This window comes from Lepidochelys kempii, chromosome 3 (genome assembly GCF_965140265.1).
Source record: "Lepidochelys kempii isolate rLepKem1 chromosome 3, rLepKem1.hap2, whole genome shotgun sequence".
Lineage (NCBI taxonomy): Eukaryota > Metazoa > Chordata > Testudines > Cheloniidae > Lepidochelys > Lepidochelys kempii.
This window is the reverse complement of record NC_133258.1, coordinates 183849890-183877838: the sequence shown is the minus strand read 5'-3', so window position 1 is coordinate 183877838 and position 27949 is coordinate 183849890. Positions and strand designations below refer to the sequence as shown.

Below are 27949 nucleotides of genomic sequence, written 5' to 3'. Positions count from 1 at the left end.
GAGCCGTGTGGTCCCAGCGCTTTTCTGGCGGGGAGGGGGCGCGTCGCTTGGCGGCGCAGCTATGGCTCATGCAAACCCCGTGGTAAGGGCCGGGACCAGGGTGGTCTCCCGCCGGGGGCAGGAGGGAAACGGGGCCGGAGGAGAAAAAGGAGTCACTTGCCCAGGTCGGCCCGCAGTGTAATATTAGGGCTTCACAGGAACGTCCCGGGTGCCTTTTCCCTCTGCCCTGTGACAGGCCGGGCGCCCAGGGCCCTGCCCAGAGGGGCAGAGGGATTGAGGCCCCACCACCTAGATGCGAGCGGGGTCCACTTGGTGCACAGACGAAAGTGGGAAACGTTCAGTGTTTGGTCTGTGCCGCCGAGGCCATGCTGAGACGCTGCAGGCTCCTGCCCTACAGCAGCTCGGCGGAGACAGCAACCATGGAGCGCTGTGCGTAGAGCACGCCTGTGCGACCTGAATTACCAAGAACTGGGCGCCAGATACTACTTCGCCTCCCGTGTGATAGCATTAAAGACCTTCAGTAATTAACAAAACACCGAAGGGGTTTGTGCAATCAAGCAAAAGTCTGTCAGAACTGGGTTTTAATTTAGTGACTGCCTCAATTTGTTGTTCTTGTTACCGAAATTAGAAACGGACTTTTAAAATATAATCTGGAGACTAGAGTTAGTTTGAAAGCCCTGAAGCTTTCTTTCTAAAACTGTTTTGTGTGTGACTTAGTAAAAGCATTAACGGTGTGCTGCTGAGAGATATTATATAGTTTTCAAGTAAACATGACCTAGTTTGGATAAATATCTATTATTTTCCTGAAATTAGTTAGTTGGTGCTAGGGAGAAATCTGAATCCTTCACTCAAACTTATGGTTTTGAGCTTCCTTTCTGAGCTCCCCACAGGAACATCCTTCCTGAGTGTTTGGAAAGCATCTAGCACATAGTGGGTGCTATCAGAAATAATTTTTGCCTCACTTTAACTTTAAGATGTGAGTGCTCCCATTGAAGTCATGGAGACTTAAAGTTTTTAGGATTGAGGCCTTGATCATTTCCATGCTCCTTTTTATTTTGTTACGTGCACCCCCACTTCATCACTTCCCCAACACTGCATGTTTTTTACAGGAAAGCTAAAAACTCATTTCAAGACATAACAGTTATTGATCTATCTGACCTCATGGTGTGACAGTTGTATGTGTGAGATAAGAATGGAGCATGCTAATATACATGCTCTATGATAATTGTGATCATGTTGTAAGTACAGTATAAAAAACTTCAAATCCAGACTCCAGCGAGAAACTGCTCAATTGGAATTCATTTGCAAATTGGATACTATTAATTTAGGCTTAAATAGAGACTTGGAGTGGCTAAGTCATTATGCAAGGTAGCCTGTTTCCTCTTGTTTTTTCCTACCCCCCCCCCCCCCCCCAGATGTTCTGGTTTAACTTGGATTTTAACTTGGAGAGTGGTCAGTTTGGATGAGCTATTACCAGCAGGAGAGTGAGTTTGTGTGTGTATGGGGGTGGGGGGGATGTGAGAACCTGGATTTGTGCAGGAAATAGCCCAGCTTGATTGTCATGCACATTGTGTAAAGAGTTGTCACTTTGGATGGGCTATCACCAGCAGGAGAGTGAATTTGTGTGGGGGGGTGGAGGGTGAGAAAACCTGGATTTGTGCTGGAAATCACTTTAGATAAGCTATTACCAGCAGGACAGTGGGGTGGGAATAGGTATTGTTTCATATTCTCTGTGTATATATAAAGCCTGCTGCAGTTTCCACGATATGCATCTGAGGAAGTGAGCTGTAGCTCACGAAAGCTTATGCTCTAATAAATTGGTTAGTCTCTAAGGTGCCACAAGTCCTCCTTTTCTTTTTGCGAATACAGACTAACACGGCTGTTACTCTGAAACCAGTTTTGGAACTGTGAGGTTACCACTTAGAATCCTGTTTGTAACATATATCAGAATAAGGCTTTTAACTTTTTGTAAGACTTTGCATAATAAAATATAACTTGACCTAATTCTCAAAGAAAACTGACCATTTGAAAGCAAAATGTTTGTTTTACAGTAATTTAATCTCAAGATGTCTACTGAATTGGCAGGGGAAGGCCATTTGAGGTTCTTGACTATAATTTTGCAAGAACTGATTTTATTTTATTTTTTTCTACAGCTGATCTGTTGAAATGTGCCTTGGAATTTTTCCAAGATCTTTAGTGTCACCTGCCTCTGCTGCCCCTCGCCCCCTTCCACATGGCTATGTATGTTGTTGTTGTTGTGAGACAATTGTACACTTGGGCTGATTGCTTTTCTGCTAGAAGTATTAGTTACTTCATAACAGCTTCATGCCCTCAAATATGTTTCACTTGAAAATCATCTTATTTCAAGCATCCTAATTTTACAGATAGTAGGTTTTTTTTTTTTTTTTTTTTTAAATCTTAATGTTAAAAATAAACTTTGAAGATTTAGAATCCTAACACTTCAAAGGTTGGTTAAAGGTTCAGGTTCTAGCCTAATGTCCACACATGGCACACTTTGTAGTAATCAGTTTTCTGACTAAAACAGTTTTTAGCAATTGAGGGCCATGACCTTGCAATCAGATCCATATAGGTGAACCCTTCACCCTGCACAAAGCCCTGTTCTCCGTCTACACTTAGGGATCTGGCTGTAGGATCGTGACCTAAAAGAGAAACTATTGGCCTGAGCAGAGGGGCAAAAAATCTTCTCCAGGTCTGATTCTGATGACTTAAACTGATCAAATCCATTGACTTCAGTGTAATTACCTTCAGATTACACTGGGTTTTTCTTCCTATTTTTATTGCAACTTTTGAAAATGTCTCATTACAGTTTTCTTGTAATCTGGAACTATGTATTGATAACTCATGTTATAACAATACAGTTAGCAGCAAAATAGCTATTACAATCAACCATGAAGCAACAGTCTCCACTCTCTGTATTCAGCTCACAACTGAAGCTGCTTATGTCCTAGAAACTAGCCAAACTAGAAAGTGTGGTTTTTATTTTCTTCCTTATATTGTTAGTTTCTTCCTAGAGCTTCTTTGTGTCACTTCAGCCAGTGCTTCTTTAATGGTCTTACACAGCAAATGCTAGCCTGAAACAGAGCATGCTAGTTTGAGAATATGTTGGAATTGTTCTCCTAATGATTTTAGGACTCTTACTGAGTGTTGATCTAAAAATAACTATAAACTAAAATACATCTAAAATTCAGGCCAAAATCCTAATTTTTCCTTTGGTATTTTACTGTTAGTTTTTAATTCTACAGCGCCATAAGTGATTTGGCCTATGTAGTTATCCCAGCAGTTACATTGGCCAAAGTCTTCAGCCACAAATAATACTGTCCCCTGGATCTGTTCATTTTATAATATGGCTCACAGAGCCATCTTACAAATCCTGCCTCTAGTTAGAGAGTCTGTACTTCATTTGGAGCTATAGCAAATGTCAGCCTATGTTTTCAGTTCTCTGAATTGTGTTTTATTCAGCCTAAACTCTACAGATCTATTATTGAAGATGTGATTGAAGGTGTCTGGGAACTCTTTGCAGAAGAAGGTGTGGAGGAACAGGTCTTGAAAGACTTGAAGCAGGTTTGTTGGATAATGATAAATAAAAGAAACAATCTTTTTCTTGGGATATCTTCTTCTATCTGTCTTTATTTTTGTAAGGCCCCATAGGATACAGGCTACCTTCCATCAAAATCAATGGGAGATACACATATCTTCCGAAACATGAATTGGACTCCATGGAGTCCAAACCTGGTAATTATTCTTAACATTCTGCTGTTAAATGATTTCTTAGATGCAACCATTCAGTTTTCAGGATTATCCTGAATAGTTAAAGTGCCTGAAAAGTTTAAATATATTCATGGATGAAAACTGATTTTGGCAACTTAATAATTGTTTCTTATTAACATCTTTTTCGCAGGTTTGGGAAGCTAAGGTGACTCAGTCTAAAGCGACAGAAGGCTTCTTCAAACATAGCCACTGTTCACCCCAGTTCACCTTGCAGTTGCCACACAACTTACATCGCACACTGCAGACATCAACAGGTTGGATATTATTTGTGAGAGGCCAACAGTTGCAATTTAACAGTAGTTCAATGTTTCAATAACCTTTTCATTTGAATTGTGCGTGATAGGCCAAATTCTGCTCTCTTTTACTTTGGTGTAGATCTAGAGTGACAGAGAAGCAGAATTTGGCCCACTAAGGGACAAATCCTGTTCTGGCACACTAATGTAAATCCAGATACTTGAGTTCAGTAGAGCTACTTCAGATTTGCACTGATGCACATGAGATCAGAATTGTAGCCCTCTGTTCTCTAGGCCAGAAGTATAACACTAAAATTTGTAGGTTTAAAAAAAACCCATGGAATAATTCTAATTCAGTTTTTGTTTTTTAATAGATTCTTCCAGTGTTGAATAATTCAAACTAAAAAGAGGTACTTTGTAGGGCTGTCAAGCGATTAAAAAAATTAATTGCGTGATTAAACAATAATAGAATACCACTTTGTTAGTCTCTAAGGTGCCACAAGTACTCCTTTTCTTTTTGCGAATACAGACTAACATGGCTGCTACTATGAAACCATTTTATTTAAATATTTTTGGATGTTTTCTACATTTTCAAATATATTTATTTCAATTACAACACAGAGTACATAGTGTACAGTATACACAGAGTACATAGTGTACAGTACATAGTGTACAGTATCACTTTATATTTATTTTTGATTACAAATATTTGCACTGTAAAAAAACCCAACAAACAGAAATGGTATTTTTCAATTCACATAATACAAGTACTGTAGTGCAATTGCTTTATCATGAAAGTTGAACTTACAAATATAGAATTATGCACAAAAAAACTGCATTCAAAAATAACAAATGTAAAATTTTAGAGCCTACAGGTCCACTCAGTCCTACTTCTTCTTAAGCTAATCGCTCAGACAAACAAGTTTGGTTACATTTGCAGGAAATAATACTGCCTGGTTCTTGTTTATAATGTCACCTGATAGCCAGAACAGGCATTCTCATGGCACTGTTATAACCGGAATCGCAAGATATTTACGTGCCAGATGCACTAAATAGTCATATGTCGTTTTGTGCTTCAACCACCATTCCAGGGGACATGTGTCTTTGTGGATGACGGGTTCTGCTCGATAAGAATCCAAAGCAGTGCAGACTGACACTTTAATTTTCATTATCTGAGTCAGATGTCACCAGCACAAGGTTGATTTTCTTTTTTGGTGTTTCGGGTTCTGTAGTTTCCACACTGGAGTGTAAGACTTCTGAAAGCATGCTCTACATCTAGACCATATCAGATTTTGGAAGGCACTTCAGATTCTTAAATCTTGGGTCGAGTGCTATAGCTATCTTTAGAAATCTCACATTGGTACCTTCTTGCGTTTTGTGAAATCTGCAGTGAAAGTGTTCTTAAAATGAACGTGTGTTGGGTCATCATCCGAGACTGCTATAACATGAACTATATGGCAGAATGCATATAGCAGAGCAGGGGACATACAATTCTGCCCCAAGGAGTTCAGTCACAAATTTAATTAACACATTATTTTTTTAACGAGCATCATCAGCATGAAAGCATGTCCTCTGGAATGGTGGCCGAAGCATGAAGGAGAATATGAATGTTTAGTGTATCTGGCACGTAAATACCTTGCAATGCTGGCTACAAAAGTGCCATGCAAACGCCTGTTCTCACTCTCTGGTGATGTAGATAAGAAGTGGGCAGCATTATCTCCAGTAAATGTAAACATACTTGTTTGTCTTAGTAATTGGCTGAACAAGAAGTAGGACTGAGTGGACTTGTAGGCTCTGAAGTTTTACTTTTTTTTTTTTTGAGTGCACTTATGTAACAAGAATCTACATTTGTAAGTTGCACTTTCACGATAAAGAGATTGCATTACAGTACTTGTATGAGGTGAATATACTATTTCTTTTGTGTATCATTTTTACAGTGCAAATATTTGTAATAAAAATAATATACACTTTGATTTGTTACAACACAGAATATAATATGTATGAAAATGTAGAAAAAAATCCAAAATATTTAATACATTTCAATTGGTATTCTATTGTTTAACAGTGCGATTAAAACTGCAATTAATCATGATTGATTTTTTTTAATTGCGGTTAATTTTTTTGAGTTAATCGCGTGAGTTAACTGCAATTAATCAACAGCTCTAGCATTTTGTTTTAGGACCAGATCTTAGTCCTTTAAGTCCTTTTGCACCATTCTGGTGGTTCCAAGAGTACTTAAAGCTGCCTAGATCAGCAACTGAGGGGTCCCCTACTGTGAGAGAGTATTGACAGTAGAGACAGGGATCCAGTGGAAAAAATAGTATGTGAACGTGTAAGTCAAGATTGTATCATCATGTATACGCACAAGTGACCAATTTAAAGGTTGAATGGGAAACTTTGATTCTGGTATTTCCTAATTTTTTGACAGGTTTCAGAGTAACAGCCGTGTTAGTCTGTCTTTGCAAAAAGAAAAGGAGTACTTGTGGCACCTTAGAGACTAACCAATTTATTTGAGCATGAGCTTTCGTGAGCTACAGCTCATTTCATCGGATGCATACCGTGGAAACTGCAGTAGACATTATATACACACAGAGACCATGAAACAATACCCCCTCCCACCCCACTGTCCTGCTGGTAATAGCTTATCTAAAGTGATCATCAAGTTGGGCCATTTCCAGCACAAATCCAGGTTTTCTCACCCTCCACCCCCCCCCCCCCACAAACTCACTCTCCTGCTGGTAATAGCCCATCCAAAGTGACCACTCTCTTCACAATGTGTATGATAGTCAAGGTGGGCCATTTCCAGCATAAATCCAGGTTTTCTCACCCCCCCACCCCCATACACACACAAACTCACTCTCCTGCTGGTAATAGCTCATCCAAAGTGACCACTCTCCCTACAATGTGCATAGTAATCAAGGTGGGTCATTTCCAGCACAGATCTAGGCTTTCTCACCCCCCCCCCCCCAGGGGAACACACACACACACACACACACAAACTCACTCTCCTGCTGGCAATCCGATGAAGTGAGCTGTAGCTCACGAAAGCTCATGCTCAAATAAATTGGTTAGTCTCTAAGGTGCCACAAGTACTCCTTTTCTAATTTTTTGAGTGTTTGATCATGTAACCTTAATGTTTTATTAATGTTTTTAGATGTAATAATAAATATATAGGGATATAGTACTCCTGGACATTGAGTCCTGTCCCCAATGAGTTGCAGGCAACTTCATTTTACAATCCTTTTTATAAATGTATCAATTTATATATGCAAAGTATAGAGGCATTATTTATTTAACCTGGCCCAAGGGGATCGACTTCTAGATTCACTCACTATTGGAAGCATTGTCTTCTAACTTTTCCTGTAGAGGTGGGAAATACCTAGGGTAGAACAGGCTCCATTAAAGGTAACACAACTGTAAAAATGTATGGACTCTGTTTATGCTTTGAGGAGGATTTTCAAAAGTGATCAGCAGTGGTCTAATTCTGTTCCTTTTGTAATCAGAGTGTTTTACCATTGACTATAATGGGAGCAGATAAACCAATGCTGAGTGCTCTTAAAAATCCCATCCTGCTTCTGCTGCTAGCACCACTGGAGCTCCACCAGTGCAGAAAATTGCTTACTAATTTTTCTAGTGTTGACAATGCAGTACATTCGATATGTTTATTCAGTCAGGTTAAAATGGTGGTGTAATAAATGGAAATGCCAAACTTAATTTCTACAGTGCAACTCAAAAAACATATCTTTAAATTTAACTCTTCAGTCTGCTTAACTCAGCGAGGTCTTGTGAATAACAGTACTTATAAATATTCTAGATTTATAAATTTCCAAAGTATAACAAAGACTTGCTGAAATATTAAATAATGGCAAATGTATTCAGCAGTGTTCAGGATTGTTCGCTTAAAACATATTTATCACTCTAATACCAGATATAAAGTAATCTGTCTTGTCTTCAATGTAGTTTATGTTGACAGAAGCTACAATTTTCAGAGTAGCAGCCGTGTTAGTCTGTATTCGCAAAAAGAAAAGGAGTACTTGTGGCACCTTAGAGACTAACCAATTTATTTGAGCATAAGCTTTCGTGAGCTACAGCCCACTTCATCGGATGCATTCAGTAGAAAGTACAGTGGGAAGATTTATATACACAGAGAACATGAAACAATGGGTGTTACCATACACACTGTAACGAGAGTGATAACTTAAGGTGAGCTATTACCAGCAGGAGAGCAGGGGGGAAATAACCTTTTGTAGTGATAATCAAGGTGGGCCATTTCCTGCAGTTTACAAGAAAGTCGGAGGAACAGTGGGGGGTGTGGGGGGGAAATAAACATGGGGAAATAGTTTTACTTTTTGTAATGACCCATCCACTCCCAGTCTTTATTCAAGCCTAAGTTAATTGTATCCAGTTTGCAAATGAATTCCAATTCAGCAGTCTCTCGTTGGAGTCTGTTTTTGAAGTTTTTTTGTTGAAGAATTGCAACTTTTAGGTCTGTAATCGAGTGACCAAAGAGATTGAAGTGTTCTCCGACTGGTTTTTTGAATGTTATAATTCTTGACGTCTCATTTGTGTCCATTTATTCTTTTACGTGGAGATTGTCCAGTTTGACCAATGTACATGGCAGAGGGGCATTGCTGGCACATGATGGCATATATCACATTGGTAGATGTGCAGGTGAACAAGCCTCTGATAGTGTGGCTGATGTGATTAGGCCCTATGATGGTCCCCTTAATATATATGTGGACACAGTTGGCAATGGGCTTTGTTGCAAGGATAGGTTCCTGGGTTAGTGGTTCTGTTGTGTGGTGTGTGGTTGCTGGTGAGTATTTGCTTCAGGTTGGGGGGCTGTCTGTAAGCAAGGACTGGCCTGTCTCCCAAGATTCTGTGAGAGTGATGGGTCATCCTTCAGGATAGGTTGTAGATCCTTGATGATGTGCTGGAGAGGTTTTAGTTGGGGGCTGAAGGTGATGGCTAGTGGCATTCCGTTATTTTCTTTGTTGGGCCTGTCCTGTAGTAGGTGACTTCTGGGTACTCTCCTGGCTCTATCAATCTGTTTCTTCACTTCCACAGATGGGTATTGTAGTTGTAAGAATGCTTGATAGAGATCTTGTAGGTGTTTGTCTCTGTCTGAGGGGTTGGAGCAAATGCAGTTGTATTGTAGAGCTTGGCTGTAGACAATGGATCATGTGGTGTGGTCAGGGTGAAAGCTGGAGGCATGTAGGTAGGAATAGCGGTCAGTAGGTTTCCGGTATAGGGTGGTGTTTATGTGACCATCGCTTATTAGCACCGTAGTGTCCAGGAAGCGGATCTCTTGTGTGGACTGGTCCACGCTGAGGTTGATGGTGGGATGGAAATTGTTGAAATCATGGTGGAATTCCTCAAGGGCTTCTTTTCCATGGATCCAGATGATGAAGATTTCTTCAATGTAGCGCAAGTAGAGTAGGGGCATTAGGGAACGAGAGCTGAGGAAGCATTGTTCTAAGTCAGCCATAAAAATGTTGGCATGCTGTGGGGCCATGCGGGTACCCATAGCAGTGCCACTGATTTGAAGGTATACATTGTCCCCAAATGTGAAATAGTTATGGGTGAGGACAAAGTCACAAAGTTCAGCCACCAGGTTTGCTGTGACATTATCGGGGATACTGTTCCTGATGGCTTGTAGACCATCTTTGTGTGGAATGTTGGTGTAGAGGGCTTCTACGTCCATAGCGGCCAGGATGGTGTTTTCAGGAAGATCACCGATGGATTGTAGTTTCCTCAGGAAGTCAGTGGTGTCTCGAAGATAGCTGGGAGTGCTGGTAGCGTAGGGCCTGAGGAGGGAGTCTACATAGCCAGACAATCCTGCTGTCAGGGTGCCAATGCGTGAGATGATGGGGTGTCTAGGATTTCCAGGTTTATGGATCTTGGGTAGCAGATAGAATACCCCAGGGCAGGGTTCCGGGCAGTTATGACCAGCCAAAATCTTAACAACGGGTTCCCTCCTCACCCCACGAGGGGGTCATTGCCCACCCCCGCCCCCTGGGACTCCTGCCCCATCCAACCCCCCCGCGTTCCTTGACGCGTCCCCCAGGACCCCTGCCCCATCCACCTCTGTCCCCTGACTGCCCCCAGTACCGTGCGGGAGGGTCTCATGGGCCACTGTAGTGGTTGCCCACCCCACCCCTAAGAGCCAGAGGCACCAGCTGCGGGGGTGAGGTGGGGAGTACCTGGAGCACCCACAGGGAAAATTTGGTGGGTGCAGAGCACCCATTGGCAGCTCCCTGCCCGGCCCCAGCTCACCTCCGCTCCGCCTCCTTCCCTGAACGCAGCGCCCTGCTCTGCTTCTCCGTGACCCCCCCGCCCCCGGCTTCCCGCGAATCAGCTGTTCGGCTGGAAGCCGGGGAGGACTGAGAAGCAGGCCACGGCTTCCCACTCAGGCCGAGGGAGGCGGAGGTGAGCTGGGGCGGGGAGCGGTTCCCTTGTGCGCCCCCCCCCCTCCCGGGTTACCAGCTGCGGCGTGGGCGGCCCTCGTGGAACAACCGGTTCTAAAAGGGCTTCTAAATTTAACAACGGGTTCTTGCGAACCAGCTCCAGCTCACCACTGGTTCCAGGGATGTGTCTGTGCAGATTTGTTCTTGTTCTTTTTCAAGGAGTTTCTTGAGCAAATGGTATAGTTTCTTTTGGTAACCCTCAGTGGGATCAGAGGGTAATGGCTTGTAGAAAGTGGTGTTGGAGAGCTGCCTAGCAGCCTCTTGTTCATAGTCCGACCTATTCATGATGACGACAGCACCTCCTTTGTCAGCCTTTTTGATTATGATGTCAGAGTTGTTTCTGAGGCTGTGGATGGCATTGTGTTCTGCACGGCTGAGGTTATGGGGCAAGTGATGGGGCAAGAAGCTACAATGTGTATGAAATTGAATGCTTATTCTTTGGTGTGCATATTTCAGTGTATCTTATTGTTTCTGTGTAGCTTCTTTAGTCATCCCTACTGGCAGAGGTATTCAACAATTCACAACAGCAGACCTGGTATGTAATTTTAATGCTATTTTATGTCTAACTTGACAATATTTAACACTCTAAATGAAAAAGTTAAGGCTCTTTGCATGTGTTAAAGGACTTAGTGGGAGGCGGAAGTGAAATATTTCAGTATCTACGTGCTCTAGATCGGGGTGGGCAGGATCCAGCCCATCAGGGCTTTGGATCCGGCCCACGGGATTGGCACCCCCCGTGGTGCCATGGGGTTAAGGTGGGCTCCCTGCCTGCCCTGGCCCCGCGTCGCTCCCGAGGCGGCCGGCACCAGGTCCCTGCTGCCCCGGGGGGGCAGAGGTCTCTGTGCGCCGCCCTCACCTGCAGGCACCGCCCCCTGCAGCTCCCATTGGCCGCCTCTACCCCAGAGCTGCTGAAGGTAAGCAGCGCCGGGCCGGAGCCCGCACCCCAACCCCTTGCTCTGAGCCCTCTCCTGCATTCCCTCCTGCACCCCAACCCCCTGCCCTGAGTCCCCTCGTACACCCCACACCCCCTCCTGCGCCCCAATCCCTTGCCCTGAGACCTTTCCTGCACCAGCCCCCCTCTCCGCACCCTCTGCCCCAGCCCTACATTCATGGCTCTGCATGCAATTTCCCCACCCAGCTGTGGCCCACGGGCCAAAAAAATTTGCCCACCCCTGCTCTAGATAGCACGTGGGTAATTTTCAGTGCCTAATAGTACTTCTGATCATTTATTTTGTGCCTTACATGATGTACAGTAGACAAGAGGGAGGAGTCTTTGCTGGGTGTGTGCATTCAACATCCACAGAATCTAAGTGTTCATTTAAAAATTAAAAAAAAACCCATAAAATTTAGTCCTTATGGTTGTGATTAAAATCTTTCCAATCTACCTGTCTGCAGAGACCGCTTCAGGGCAACCACCATTGCCAGAGGAGTAAAGGGGAGATGGGTGTTCCTGGCTGCTCTGCTATTAGAGCAACTGTTGAAAGTTAGTGGAAGGGATGCTTCCAGTGGAGTGACACCCTGTGAAGCAGGGAGCCCTGGAAACAGGCTCAGCTGCTCTAGTAGAGGGCTTTGTGGATGTGCATTGTGGTGGGGGGACAAGTTGATTTATTTGGGTGGTGGTAGGGCTGCCTCGTACTGCTAATATTGAAATGTAGGAGGCTGGATATTATGGGGGGAACGTAGCATACTGGTGCTTGAGGTGCAGAGTGAGGGACTGCAAGGAGTTTTCCCTAGAGAAGAAATAGGAGCTGGAAAGGGAAGGGGCATATTGGGCAGGGAGCATGTAAATAGGACACTTCATTAAGCACTTCCTTACAAAACACTGCTCACCTTGCTGTAGCCTAAGGGGCAAAACCATTTTTCAGTAGGGATGATCATGTAACTTAGATTTCTTGAGCTTCATTTTGCAAGTGTGACTGCTAGGGCCTCAAAGGATAGGGCACGGAATGCAACTTAATTTCCCTAGTAAATCTGCTGTGTGTCTAGGATGCTTCACGAACCGGTGCAACTTTGACTCTCCCTTCGGGTATTGCTTATCCTATCCATGTACCTGCTGGAGTAACGCTACAGACTGCATCTGGTAAGATTAAGAAAAGCTGATCGCAAACACCAGTTATAGTACGTAGACTGCATTGACCTGAATTTATGGGCGTTTATTATGGCTCGCCAATGATCTGACCAGAAGATATTTAGGTTCTTTTCCCAATTCAGGCTACAGGGTGAGAACATGGAGTTTGACGTTGTGAGAGGACCCTCGGGTTGTATGGCAAAGACACTTACACTGAGGACAATACCAAATTGTTAAGATCTTTATTAAAATGAAGGAAAGAATAATAAACCATATAAAACACAGAGTCACAAAGAAGTAATACAATTCTATGACCCCTGGTGGTAACATCCCTATTTTAAAAGACTACTTAAACTAGCATACTCACATCCTTCCCTGAAGACCTGGTGGTGGAGACAGAAGACCAGCCTCGTCTCTGGCATGCCCGATGAATTTGATGGTCCAGGCTTCCCAAGTTGGTAGGGATTAGGTTCGAGTGTTGAGTAGCTAAGCTATATTGCAAAGCTGAGCTGATAGCTTTATAGAAGATAGGAAAGAGCAACCCTCCTGCTTGGTTGTTTGCCCTCTTATAGGGTCCTGGCACTCCCTTAATCAAGGCCCAACCATGCCCAAATCTTATTTCCTCACCGAGATAAATCTTTGGGTACACTTACTCTGTAGAGTATTAGGATATAGATGTTCAGGCCTGTCTGTAAAGGCCTATACTCTAAGAATTTAGGTGTATTCTTATCACTTGGCTAGTTCTAGAGGTATAAAAGAGAGAATCAAAATCACTGTCTGACTGTATAAGGCCTTTTTTCACTGTGACAGTCTGACGCCCTGTTCTTAGGCTGAGATCTCTGGCTAAGCAACAGAGGCAGCCATAGGCTGGGAAGCGACCGGTCACATCCTCACATTCCAAACTAGTCACATTGAAATAAGGTGCTGTTAGGAATACAGTCCTGTCCTGATAATGCCTATCGCCTCCAGAGAAAGGGAAGTGCCTAGAAAATGTAAAAGGAAACTTAGTTTGATAGCATCCTGTCTGGCAAGAACTCACTTATCAATAGCTGGGATGTGAAATCCTCACTTCTGTATTGTTCTATCACTGTAGTCCCCATTTCCCCATTGTTTGTCTGTATAATCTCTGTCTGGTTCTGTGATTGTTTCTGTCTGCTGTATAATTAATTTTGCTGGGTGTAAACTAATCAAGGTGGTGGGATATAATTGGTTAAATAATCATGTTACAATATGTTAGGATTGGTTAGTTAAATTTCAGTAAAATGATTGGTTAAGGTATCATAGAATCATAGATAAGGTATCATAGTTAAGGTATAGCTAAGCAGAACTCAAGTTTTACTCTATAGTCTACAGTCAGTCAGGAAGTGGCTGGGTGTGTGGGGAGGTGGGGGAAATGGAAATGGGAATGGGGGTGAGGAAATTGGAATCATGTTTAGCTAAGGGCAGGAATGGGAACTGGGCCACAGGTAAGGTTCTGTGGTGTCAGAGCTGGGAAGGGGGACACTAAGGAAGGAAACTGGAATCATGCTTGCTGGAAGTTCACCCCAGTAAACATCAAATTGTTTGCACCTTTGGACTTTGGGAATTGTTGCTCTCTGTTCATGCGAAAAGGACCAGGGAAGTAAGTGGGTGAAGGAATAAGCCCCCTAACATAGAGTAACATATTATGACATATATTCATACATATTAATATTGATTATCTCATTCCCGAAACCATTACCCTTGGCCTAACTTATTACTTCCTTGTTCTGTGGTGTACCTTGCGGTTACCAGTCTGTTCTAGATCTATGGTAAAGATATTCAGTTCTTTGTTTGGTTCCCCATTCAGTTCCCCAAAGTCAAAAGGGGTAACCAGTAGGCCATTTATCTATGCCAAAGGTTACAAACACTCATACTGACTTGCTCTTGCTAATCACACAGGATACAGGCCTGTAGGTTCCTTGCATTACAGCCAACTATTATGAATAACATATACTGGAATTCAGCATAAACAAAACCCAAGCAAATAATATAATCAGTCAAACCAATGAAGGAAACACATTATGCAATATAGCAAGCTAGCAAACTGACTTTATGGGCTATAACTGTGTACAGATCTCAAAAGACTATCAGAAGTGCATGGGGTGTAAACTGGATGCTAGAGTAAAGCATAGGTGGATGAAACAAATTATCCTCTGGTCTTTTACTCTTTATGAACCTGTAGCTGCTTATAAAGTGACTGCTATTGACCAGTTACAGGGTCTCTGTTAAATCTGCAGCATGTAATAGTGCACCCCTGCAATGTTATTTAACATCATTCCCAGGTGGTGCCATTCTCTTTGTTATACTGCTCCTGCTGTAGATTCTCCTGTGTCAGCCCAGATGTGGGCATGTCCTCCTCCTGATTGAGGGAGATGTGGAAAGCCAAGTAGTCTATCCAGTCTCCAATAGGTCAAGACAGATTCTGCCTTGTCAGGGTGGATTTTCCTTAACTGCTTTGTTTTGATCAATTCCCTCCATCCCCAGTCCCCACCCTTTTCTTTCTGATAGGGTTACATAGTATAGCCTAGAAGGCTGTGTGGAGAAATTAACCCTCTCCTTGCACTCACCAGAGCACTTTGAAGGGAAGGCAACCCTCAGTGGTGTAACCATGGGTGTAGTTTGTGGGGGGGAGGAGGGGCATTGTCCCCCCAAACTGCAACTCTTGGGCAGGTGTGGAATTTGCTCCCCCCTCCTCCCCCCGCCTTGCAGCCCCATTGGCCTGACTGGAGCTGTCTCCCCAAATATAAGTCCATCTACACCAATTGGTGTAACCACTTTTCTCTTCCTCCATCAGATCTACCTATGTGTATTGAGTCCTATCTATTGACTTTGATGATACCCATACATTTTACCACTTCAGCCCTTTGGAAAACTTACTAAATAGCCCACCAGTAAGGAAAAATATATTGGTAGTTCAGCCTCTAAGCCCAGGTGCTGAGATTCTTAGCGGAGCACTCTTTCCAAACACAGCTGGAAGTGGTGGTGGTTCTGTCTCCTGCCTCAGGCTATGTCTAAATATAAAATGCTAGTGGCGCAGCTGCACTGCTTTTGCACTTTAATGTAGACACTACTTATGCTGATGGGAGGGCTTCTCCCCTCAGCATAGTAATCCATCTCCCTGAGAGGTGGTAGCTAGGTTGATGGAAGAATTCTTCTGTCTACCTAGTACTGTCTACATCAGGTGTTAGGCTGGTGTAGCTATATCATTTAGGGTGCAGATTTTTCACATCCCTGAGAGATGGCTATACTGATGTAAATTCCTAGTGTAGACCAAGCCTTACTCTCTAGATAGCGTGTGTTTGATTAGCTTGAAGCCCCCAGCTGTGTTCCCTGTAAACTGTGCGCTTGGGCGGCCTCGCAGGAGATATTCAGATGCTGCCCAGCCAATTAGCAGGGCGCGCACAGCCAGCAGCTGTGTTCAGGTGCCCCTCCCCACATGTTGCCCCATCCTGCAGCTGCTCTCTGTACCCTCCTGCTGGCTGTGCAGAGCGGGGCAGGGTGTGCGGGTGGGAGGAGGGTGCTGATGTCAGGGTGTCCCCCAACCCTGTACCCCATCTCTACAGAGCAGAGCAGAGGGGACAGCTTGGCTCAGGAGGACTTGGAGCTGCTAGGAGACTGAGTGCCCTTAAAGACAGGTTTCAAAGGAGCAGCCATGTTAGTCTGTATTCGCAAAAAGAAAAGGAGTACTTGTGGCACCTTAGAGACTAACAAATTTATCTGAGCATAAGCTGTATTTTCCACTGAATGCATCCGATGAAGCGAGCTGTAGCTCACGAAAGCTTATGCTCAAATAAATGTTAGCTTCTTAAAGAGACAGTGCACTTTTTGAGATTTAGCCAGCTCATAGTCTGTCTCTCTCCTTTCCCCCCCTCCGTCCCCCCCCCCCCACTCCATTTCTGCAGAGCAGGGGAGGGGAGACAACAGAGCTCAGAACAGAGCAGGAGAGCTTTCAGTGAGCGTCTTAAAGAGACAGCGCATGACTTTCCCCAGCAGCCAGCACACACACACTGTCTGTGTGTGTGTCTCTCTTACATACATACTGTCCCTGTGTTTGTGTCTTTGTCACTCGCACAGAAGCTCTCTCTCTCACACACACACTCACCTCCCAACTCATACTTGTATTATTGTTGGTATTTCCTGCAATGCACATATATTCTCTATAATTTTATTCTTTCAAAGTGTGTTATTTTAATGTTTTGACTGGTCTATGCAATTTCATAATTTTCATTTCTCTTACACTTAAATTTAATGATTTGAGAAGTGAGTTCTAAAATGCCTAAATTGTCCAGTCTGGCATAATTACCCCCATGGTAACTTTTTAAAAATATATATTACATCTAGGTTTTTTGTTTCTACTGGTGGTGCACATCCACACATACCTTGGTGCACATAACAAAATTTATTCCACACATGGATGGAAAAAATTAGAGGAAACATTGCCCCCTGCCCTTGTGCTGCTGTAAAATAGGAGCCTTTTGATGATTGTTTTGTATGATGATTTCATACTGTTTTAAGGGCAATGTAGACAGTATAACTGAATTAAGTTGGGAATAGGCAGTTCTGGCATCTGAATTCTAACACTGATAACAGTAGGTCAGCATCAGCTTAACTCCCAACAGGTAGCTTTAATAATCCACTGTTAATACTTCTCTCTATAGGGCACCTCTATAAGGTAAATATGCCTGTTATGGTTACACAGGCCCCAGGAGGTACCAGTATTCTGCAGCATCCTATTCAGCAAATATTTCAGCAGCTTGGGCAGCCTTCAGTACTGCAGGCCAGTATTGCCACTGTTGCACAGGTGAATGCGTCTTCTGTTCAGGCAACTGCTGAAAGACTACAAACCCAGGAAGCCCCACTCCAGCAGCCCACTGTACTGCAACAAAGGGGAGTGGAAACAAAACACTTGGAAAACTCTGCAAATGCTACTCTATTACAGCAACCTACTAGGAGTCAACAGCAAGTTACAAGTAATACAATTTTAAATCATCAGGCAAACTCAACAGAAAAATTCCAATACACCAACCTTCAAACAGCTGTGTTTACTTCAAAATCCTCTGAAATGGATTCTACCACTGAACCAAACAGTTCATTCAGCCTAACTCAATGTGTGCAAGACCAGTTATCCACAGAGCTTCAAGATTCAGTACAGCAACAGGTGTCTGATGATATCATTGAGATGATTATTCTGGGCAATGGCTTGGATGCTAATACCCTTCTAAAACAGCAGGACAGCATTTCTGTCACTGAAGAGGTAGGACCATCATTGTTTAAAAGTTTGTAATGGACTTTAACTTGGTGAAAATAGTTGATGAAAGTAGATACTTATCTGAAGAATCAATATATTAAAGGGACACTATTAAAACAAATCTGTTTGTTACTAACAGCACTCTACATTTTAAAAAATGGAAAACTTCAAGAATGTAACTTATAAGCAAATCGCATACATTACACTTCACTCCATTTGGACAACACGAATGACCTATTCATTTTTACTTTTTGATTTTCATGCAAAAACATTGCTGAAATATTTAGGTTAAATGGGAATGTTCATACCAGTGACCTTTTTAAAAACTGCCATATCATTGTGACCTTGAAATCATAGGTCAGATCCAAGCCATGGTGGGCAAATTGCCTTTTGAATACAATTTGCTTAGCATATGAGGAGTTCCTGTCAGCCTATGTACTCACATTCAAAATCCACAAATTATATTGTGATGTGAGTGAAAATTTAAAAGTGTTTTTAATTGAAGGAAATACAATCATTATTCAACTAATCCTGTGCAAATAATTTGTATTAGATAACTGATTTCATGAGTGAGCCTCTTTTATAATTTATGGAATGTCCACAAGCAGATTGTGGTTTTCTTGAATTTCTTTGTTTGAACTGTCTAAATTGTGTACTCCATAGATTTATTACAAATATTTTAAATTCAAGCTGCTTAGTTGTGATTTGATCATGTAAGCCATGTAGTGTTGGTTTTATTCCTTGATCAGATGAAAGCAGAGGCTTTCCTGGTTAGAATGCTCCTGTGTGCAAATTTGAAATTTGCATTTGGCAACAACTGTTGCCAGGAAAACCCCAACCACTAAAATATTCAGAGTGCACAAATGTGGTCAAGGTAAATTCATTTAAAAATATGAATGAGGACTAATGGAGCACATTCTGCATTATTCAGCCAGCTCTAGATGGAACCTGGTTTTGAAACAAACTGATGTGGTCTGGAAAGTTTAGAAGAATGGTCAAAAAGAAGGATCCCAGGAGTACAGAATAATGCAATAATATTTCAATGTGGTATCTTAGAAGTGTGTGGGTTTTTAATCTTTATTACGGTGTTGAATTCTGTGGGACATCCTAAATGATTCTAGATGATTGAAGGCTTGGAGCCCCCCTTATTAAGCTCTTAGAGTCATTTAGTACTAATGATTATAAGCCCTATGCAACTGCGTTTTCAAAAATGAGTAATGTCTCAATTTTTGAGTGACCAACTTGTCACTATTTAAGGGTCCTGATTTTTCAGAAAATGCAGAGTACCTGTCCTCTGAAGATCAGGCTCCTATTAAGGTGTTTCATGTTGGGCTGTGAAAATTACTAGTTGTTTCTCAAAATCTTGGCCTTGGAATCCAGTTCTGGTATCACTGAAGGCTTCATTATTGTAAGAGTTCACAACCTGAATGGACAAAACTCCAAGCTTGGGTTTCATGGCTCATGTCAGCAGAACCCTTCAATAAACAATCTATATAATTATTACACAGAAAAACAAAAACTGTTATAAGAACATTATTAAGGGTGCAAAGTCAAGACTCCAAAGCCAGAATGAAGGTTGTATATTCTCAGCCTTTGTGCATATGCATTATGAGCATATGTGACCATGTAATTAAAAACTACTTTTTCTATAGCAGTGGTCTGTAAACTTTTTTGATCGCGCATCCCATTAGTAAAAATTTTTTGAGCATGCACCCCCAACATACGTATATTTATATAAATTATATACATGTACTACTGTACTAATATTATGTAAATGATAAAACGTACACAAAAAATAGAAATTAAAAAATGATGCGATAAAGATGAAATAAACAATATTTTTTTAAAAAATTATTTTATTAACAGTACAAAAACCCTTTTTGCTCTCATTATAAAAAATTATTAATAATATTTTGAGTGAGAGCAATGTGATTGAGTATGCTTTATTATTTTTGAAAATCTTGGTTTAACACTTTGATAGAGTGGGTGCTCAGGGTGGGGTTAGGGTCTGGGGGGGAGTTAGGATGTGGAAGGGTGCTCAGGGCTGGGGCAGGCAGGAGGTGCAGAGCACTTACCTGGGGCAGCTCCTGTTTGGTGCAGGTGGCTCTGTGCAGCGCAGCACCACCCCCATGGTCACGATTCTGGGAGCTGCCCCCCCTCCATGGCAGGCAGGGCTACCTGGAACGAGACCTTCTCCTATCAGCGTAGTTAATCCACCTCCCTGAAAGTCAGTAGCTCTGTCTACACTGAGGGGTAGGTCAGTAATAACTGTGTCACTCAGGGGTATGGATTTTTCACTTCTCTGAGCAATGTGGTTCTACTGATGTAAGTTGCTATTATAGACCAGTGGTTTTCAACCAGAGGTACACATACCCCTGGGGGTACGCAGAAGTCTTCCAGGGGATACTAGATATTTGCCTAGTTTTACAACAGACTATATAAAAAGCACTAGCGAAATCAGTACAAACTAAAATTTCATACAGACGATGACTTGTTTATACTGCTCTATATACTATACACTGAAATGGAAGTACAATATTTATATTCCAATTGATTTATTTTATAATTATATGGTAAAAATGAGCAAGTAAGCAATTTTTCAGTAATAGTGTGCTGTGACAATTTTTTGTATTTTTATGTCTGATTTTTGTAAGCAAGTAGTTTTTAAGTGAGCTGAAACTTGCGAGTACACAAGACAAATCAGACTCCTGAAAGGGGTACAGTAGTCTGGAAGCTTGAGAGCCACTGGTGTAGACCAAACTTAAGGCCACATCTACACTATAGACCTATATTGGTATCTCTCCACACCCCTGAGTGACCCAGTTATACTGACCCTCTGTGTAGAGAGCGCTCTATCAATGGAATAAGCTACGGCCTCTCAGGGAGGTGGATTAACTACGCTGACGGAAGAAGCTCTCCTGTTGGCATAGTAGCATCTTTACTAACGCACTTCAGCAATGCAGCTGCGCCGCTGTAGCTCTGTACGTGAAGACAAGCCCTAAGGTATTTGTTCCTGAACGTCATCAATGTTTTTGATGCACTGGATGCTTTGGTACCAAGGAATTGCCTATACATATACATCTGTTGTCGCCAGATGGTATTTTCTAATGGAAAAGTTGTCCGTCAGAAAATTTTCAATTAGTTGAAATTGAAATGTTCCACGGAGTGTTTTGTTTTTAACAAAACTTTATTTAGAAAAAAATTGAAACAAAGCATTTTGATGTTTTTATTTCAAAATGACTTTAATTAACAACTTTTTAAATTTTATCAGATATTAAAATATAGTAAACCCTAATTTAAAAATTATATAAAATTTGAAAAAATCAAATTAAAACAATGAGATTTTAACTAAATGAAAAATTTCAATTGACCTGACCAGATTATTTTTGGAAATTATATTTTGCAAGAAATTTTTGGCATTGTTACTTTTATTTATTCTGAATCAGAATTATTTTTTTCCAAAGGTCAGAATTTCCCTTAGAACAGAAATTCTGATTTTTGAACAGTTCTAATATCTATTTTTTTTAAAAGGGAAATTTGCTTTGCGTGTTAGAGACAGTATTTAAAAATCATGCCTAGAAAAATGGATTTCATATTATTGAACAAGTATTTGAAATGGGGTTCATTTCAGGAAAATGTATATATGACCAAATTTTCAAAAGTGCTCAGCACTCATAATTGGGGCTAGACTTTTTTTTTAAAAAGAGCTCTACTCCCATTTAAACATCTAAATAAGGTGACAAGTTTTTCAGTCTTTTAGTACCCAACAGATCTCCTAGAGAAGAATGGGTGTTGTAAAAAATCGGGCCTCTTGTAAGCTCTCATTGAACCTTCTTATTCCTGTCAGATGGAACCTACTGTACTGATGGAATCTGACATACGGACAGAAAAGGATATCTGCAGAGACATTGAAGGGATCATTCAGCTAGATGGAATTGATGATGTTTTTCCTAAGGAGGAAATAGAAAGTACAAGAGATGTGGAAGAGAATGAATTTATTGGTATTATTGATGCAGAGGATCTGAAAGTGTTGGAGGAGGAGGAGGAGGAAGATGAAGAAGTTGACAGTATTTCAAATGCTGAATCCAACAGCAGCAGTGATACTGAAGAGCCTGAAATAGACATAATTGAGGAGGTAATTAGTTTAAACATTCTAAAGCAAGCCAGAGTAATGTGCCTATCTGCATGTTTGGTTGTTTAGATCCAGAATATCCACTGGTAGATTGAGCAGAATACATGGTTAACCTGTGTTTTCAGAGCAGAATGTAATAGATATGGGGTGGTTTGAGAGCTTCTTGGGCAGATCATAAAAATAGGAGGAGTTGCTCTGATATCTGTTGCTTATTGGATGAATTAACATGTTTTTAATTACCAAAATTTGAGTCTACAAGTGAAATTTCGGCTTCACTGAAATCAAAGGGTCTTTTGCCATTGGTTTAAGTAGGGTCAGGATTTCATCCTGGGCCTCTATCCTGGGAAGCAGTGACTCTGGGAAAATATTTTGGGGTCATGGTAAATAATCATCTGAACATAAGTTCCCAGTGCAACACTGGGGCCAAAAGGGCTAATGTGATCCTTGGATGTATAAATGGGGGAATATAGAGTTTATATTAACTCTTTTTGGCACTAATACGACTGCTATGGTATTCTGATACCAACAATTAAAGTAGTATATTGATAAATTGGAGCAGGTTCAGCTAAGAGCCTCGAATTATTAAAGAATTGGAAAACATATCTTTATAGTAATAGACTCCTGGAGCTCAATCTGTTATCTTAACCAAGAAAAGGTTAAGGGATGACTTGATCACAGTCTGTAAGTACTTATGTGGGAAACAAAATTTGATAATAGCCTTTCGATCTAGTATACGAGGCTATAACAAGATCCAATGGCTGGAGATTAAATCTAGACAAATTCAGACTGGAATTAACAGTGAGGGTAATTAATCATTTAATTTAACAAGGGCTGTAGTGGATTCTCCATCACTCAAAATCTTTAGATCAAGACTGGATGTTTAAAAAAGAAATGCTCAAATTCAAACAGGAATTAATTCAGCCAAGTTCTATGGCCTGCGTTACACAGGATGCCACATTAGATCAGGGGTTCTCAAACTGGGGGTCGGGACCCCTGAGGGGGTTATGAGGTTATTACATGGGGTGTCACAATCTGTCAGTCTCCACTCCAAACCATGCTTTGCCTCCAGCATTTATAATGGTGGTAAATTAAAAACACTTTTAATATATGTATAAGGGGGGTTGCACTCAGAGGCTTGCTGTGTGAAAGGGGTCACCAGAACAAAAGTTTGAGAACCACTGCACTGGATAATCACAATAGTCCCTTCTGGCCTTATAATCTATGAGTCCGAGTTTCCACTGCTTCTAAAACACTAAACAAGATTGGGAGGGGGAATCAGGCAGTGCATGCTGCAGGTTGTCTGTTTCCCAGGAGACAGAGGACAGCTGAGGAATGCTTAGTCACAGAACAACTATATGTATTATATGACTTTTCTCCTTGAATCACCTTTCAGAGAGTTCTGCCTCCCGACAAATAGAAGTTGGTTTAGCATTCCAATTTCTGGGAGAGAAAGTGGAGTTAACTTTGTCAGCTTTGAGTGTTACTTGTAATTATAAATCTTAGTCATTTTTTGGGAATATCAGTGTGAAGAAATGTCTTGTGCATAATGTCTTGTGTTACGTCAAATATATTAGAATTTAAAAAAAGACAATAAGTAATGGTGTTTAAATGTGGTGACCTTTACTCTCCAGGACCCTTTAAATTCCGGTGATGATGTCAGTGAGCAGGACACACCAGACTTGTTTGATACAGATAACGTTATAGTTTGTCAGTATGACAAGGTACAGTATATAGCCCTGTTTTGTCCTTAAATATTCCAGAAAGTTTAAACGGTAATTTTAGTAAGAATTATTTTTGGGGATGGGTGTATGGAGAATATCAGTTCTTTCATCAATATTTTAAATAATTTTATCATCTGTTCGTTGAAATGCACACAAAAAAACAAAAGAATGTAAACTTATTTGCACTATTGTGTAGAAATTCATCTACAGTTTTCCTGTAAAAGGAGAAACTTCTTACAAGGGCTGTCAAAGGAGAAGGATTTCAAATCTAACATCATAAAGTGCAAAATAAAGTCGTGTGTGTGTGTTGCCTTCCTGCTTTCTGTTCCTGTTTTGTTTCTTGCTCCCTGAACTCAGTGCTGCTGTTCCTATTTAAGGATGCGTGCGTGTGAACGTGTAGCCTTGGGGGTGTGCAGCTACTCAGGGCAGGCTGCTACATACCTGCTCTTTGGACTGTTATGGTTTTTGTTCAGATTGTTGCTGACCTAACTTGTCCTTGGTTATTACAAGTTTTCACTGACAACTTACCTGTGTGTTCTGCTTTGTGGTGTGGTGATGGTCTTGCGTTGTTTTTTGTGGTTTGGGATTACTGTTCTGCAGCGCATCAGAGTGTAATGGGTCCCAATCCTGCAAACACATGCACATCCTTAAATTTAGTGAGATTAATAATCCCAGTGACTTCAATAAAACTACTCATGAGAAAAGCTAAGTATGGATTGGGGCCTTTGAATGAGCAATAAGAAGAAGGGAAGTGTATGCTTCCTTATCTGGTAGTAAAATATTCCTAAAAGGATTTTAAAAACGTTTACCACAAATCCATCTTTTAAAATAAGCAAAGCAATTAGTTCTTAATGAAGACAAATGGCCTGTCCTGTGTTAGTGTTCAAAATAAAGTTCTTTCTGAGCTATTAGAGGTCAAACAAAACCTTTGGAACTCAGGTTTTTTTTGGTTTTGTGTACCTGAAACTCAAACTGGAAAACCAGACTTTGTTAGAATTACATCTTATCTTGAAATCATGGAAAGTTTCAGCCTCAACAAATTTTATTTTTGTCAAATATGTGGCTTTTGGAAATAGAGCCTACATTTTCCAAAGTGATTACTGATTTTAGGTGCCCAACTTGAAATGTCTTAAAGGAATCTCAGATTTAGAAAGCGATGAGCACTTGATCTTGGAAAATCAGGCCATTTAAGGTGTGACAAGTTGGGCACCAAAATCACTAGTCACCTCTGGAAAATTTAGGTGGTCAGAGTTTGCATATAGAAAGCTCATCTGAATCTGAACTACATTATTTGTATTGTAATGCTATGATATTTCTCCCTAAGATACTTAATAATACTGTAAGTGCTGGACTTTTGAAACATTCCTCTCTAAAATTAAGATTTTGTATGGATGAATGGAAAATTTTGGTCTGAAATATATTTATATCGATATGGAGCTTGACACCAGAGTTGCCGCGAAGGGATTTCATAACCCTTCGATTAGATGTGATTAGAATTTGAGAGCTATGGATTGGCATGAAAGTCTGAGTCTTTATTGTTTTTTTGTTTGTTTAACGCTATGAAATAATATGTTGGCTAGCTGGTATATTGGTTACTTTTCCCAAACAGACCAGTTTTACTGAAAACTTTTCTAATGGAGGGAGGAGTGATTGAAACCATGGTCTCTTTGGCCAAAAAGCAGAATATAATTATCTTGTAATTCTGTTACTAATTATCTTTCAGGCTATTAAACATAGTGGGAGGATAGAAGTGGGATGACTGTCATTCTAACATGTTCCAGCTCTTTGAAGAAAAAAAAAACCTTTTATCACAAATATCATTACCAGAAAATCAGGAGGCATTCTCTTTGTTTCCTGGGCTTGAAAACCAAATCAAGCTGCAAATCTGAGAAATCTATAAAACCATTTAATTCCGGGCCTTTCAAGATGAACTACAAAGATTTTGTATTGCACAGAACTTTTTTTATAAGTCTACAGTGTGAAACCAAATATGTGTAGGTGTAAAATTATGAGTACATTCGTACCTGCTTTGTGTGGAACATTGTGCTTTTTAGCCATATTTTTGGTTGCAGTATTATTTTGGTCTTGTCATACTATCCTACAATGTCCAGTACTGCATGCAAAATACAAAAATGGAATACACAGACATGGCTAGCTGCACCCACAAGTACCGTACATACTCGTGCATAAGCCGAATATTTTTGGTAAAAAAGTGACGCATCAAAGAACGGGGGTCAGCTTATTATAGAATCATAGAATATCAGCATTGGAAGGGACCTCAGGAGGTCATCTAGTCCAACCCCCTGCTCAAAGCAGGACCAATCCCCAATTTTTGCCCCAGAACCCTAAATGGCCCCCTCAAGGATTGAACTCACAACCCTGGGTTTAGCAGGCCAATACGCAAACCACTGAGCTATCCCTAAACAGGTGTACACCAAAATTTGATGATTTTAAACTCTATGAAATCATTGAATTGAATATCTAATACATTGTCGTTTTGTTTACCTGGAGCATCTGCAGGCATGGAGCCCCTCAGTGGCCACTGGGAGTTGAGGGACTCTGTGCCTGTGAATGCTCTAGGTAAACAAAATGTCCCGACCTGCCAGCGGCTTACCCTGACGGGCCGGGAGCCAAAGTTTGCCAACCCCTGAAATATAGGGTCGGCTTATGAAAAGGTCATACAGTTTTTACTATTTTTACCTATCCATTTTGGGAAGTCGGTTTATAAACGAACGGGCTAATGAACAACTATACATGGTGCTCATTTTCATGACTGGGTACTCATGCAATCTAGGTGTCAATATCTGAAAATGTGTCTCTTAATCTTTTCTCCGGTATGTCAGACTTTCACAGTACTCCATATCTGAGCTCTGCTCAGAGAAGCAGTTTTTTATGTATTCAGTGCTAACAAAGGTTAACCTCAATCCTTCAGCCCTACCCCCCTACCAGCTTTGTTTAATTCTTAGAAACCAGTCAGTTTCTGAAGATGTTCTAGTAACACACTTTTGGGGGCACTGATTCTCATTTCTTTTTTATCAGATTCATCGAAGTAAGAACAAATGGAAGTTCTATTTGAAAGATGGAGTAATGTGCTTTGGGGGTAAAGACTATGTGTTCGCAAAAGCCATTGGAGATGCGGAGTGGTAAATCCTCACTCGAGTAAGTGAGGTTTTTTGTTTTTTTTTATTACAAAATATTACATAACCTCCAGTGAAGAGATACTGATCTTGCTATGTTTTACAATTTAAAAAAATTAAAATGAAACTGCATTTGTTGAATAGAATATATGAAATTGAAAATGAGTTTTGTTTCTAATAAATGCAAATTAAACTGTTCACTATTCTTATGTTTGTTTTTCTGATTTATATTATCTTTTTACTAAAAAAGTATAATCAGATTAATAGCTTTAATGAACAACTAATGTGTTGGATCTGTAAATGGAATAACAAGTAGCTATATTTATGTAACTTCAACTCCTTTGTTTTTGATAAGAGTTAAAATGCAATGATTTTTACAGTGTTAGATACATAATTCTTAGTGATTTATGTTAAAAGAAATAAGATTGTGAATGTCTGAATTCACTGTAATATCTGTGAATGTTTATTTTGTTAAAAGATGCAAATGTGTTTTAGTTACACCTTTCCCCCAACCCCTCCTTTGCATCTGATCCTTCTGGTGAAGTGCATCTCGTCTGCCTTTAGTCTGAAGCTATCAGTGCAACCCAGACTATATGGGTAGAGGACCCTTGAGTTAACAAGACTTCAGCATTATTATCAGTTGTTGCATTTTCTTCAAATACAGTATGTACTGAGGAGCAATAAATAGTCTCATTTAAAAAAAGTGCCTTATTGTCATAATCTGTACTAAACCATTTAACTTTGCTTCTGTACATACTCATTACATTCTGAACACACTAATAAACTGTGAGTGATATAGAATCATAGAATATCAGGGTTGGAAGGGATCTCAGGAGGTCATCTAGTCCAACCCTCTGCTCAAAAGCAGGACCCATCACCAATTAAATCATCCCAGCCAGGGCTTTGTCAAGCCTGACCGTAAAAACTTCTAAGGAAGGAGATTCCACCACCTCCCTAGGCAACGCATTCCAGTGTTTCACCATGCTCCTAGTGAAAAAGTTTTTCCTAATATAAATTGACTGTGCCTAATAAAGAAGATACAATATCATCTCATACATATTTCTAGTCATTAATTGTTCTTTTGGTCCTTCTTAAAAGTAAATAATGCTGTAATGGGAAACATGCATGACAAA

The 27949-nt window shown here is 40.9% G+C and overlaps 1 protein-coding gene across 1 annotated transcript; it reads left to right on the top strand.

Annotated features, from left to right (window-relative positions):
- Position 1: 1 nt before the first annotated feature.
- On the top strand, positions 2–26905 carry GTF2A1L (general transcription factor IIA subunit 1 like). The gene is made up of 9 exons (XM_073339236.1): positions 2–82; positions 3481–3582; positions 3920–4043; positions 10969–11024; positions 12476–12569; positions 17237–17832; positions 21674–21961; positions 23590–23679; positions 26719–26905. Exons 1-9 carry the CDS (start codon positions 62–64, stop codon positions 26824–26826), a joined length of 1479 nt encoding a protein of 492 aa, XP_073195337.1. The 5' UTR covers positions 2–61; the 3' UTR covers positions 26827–26905.
- Positions 26906–27949: the final 1044 nt, after the last annotated feature.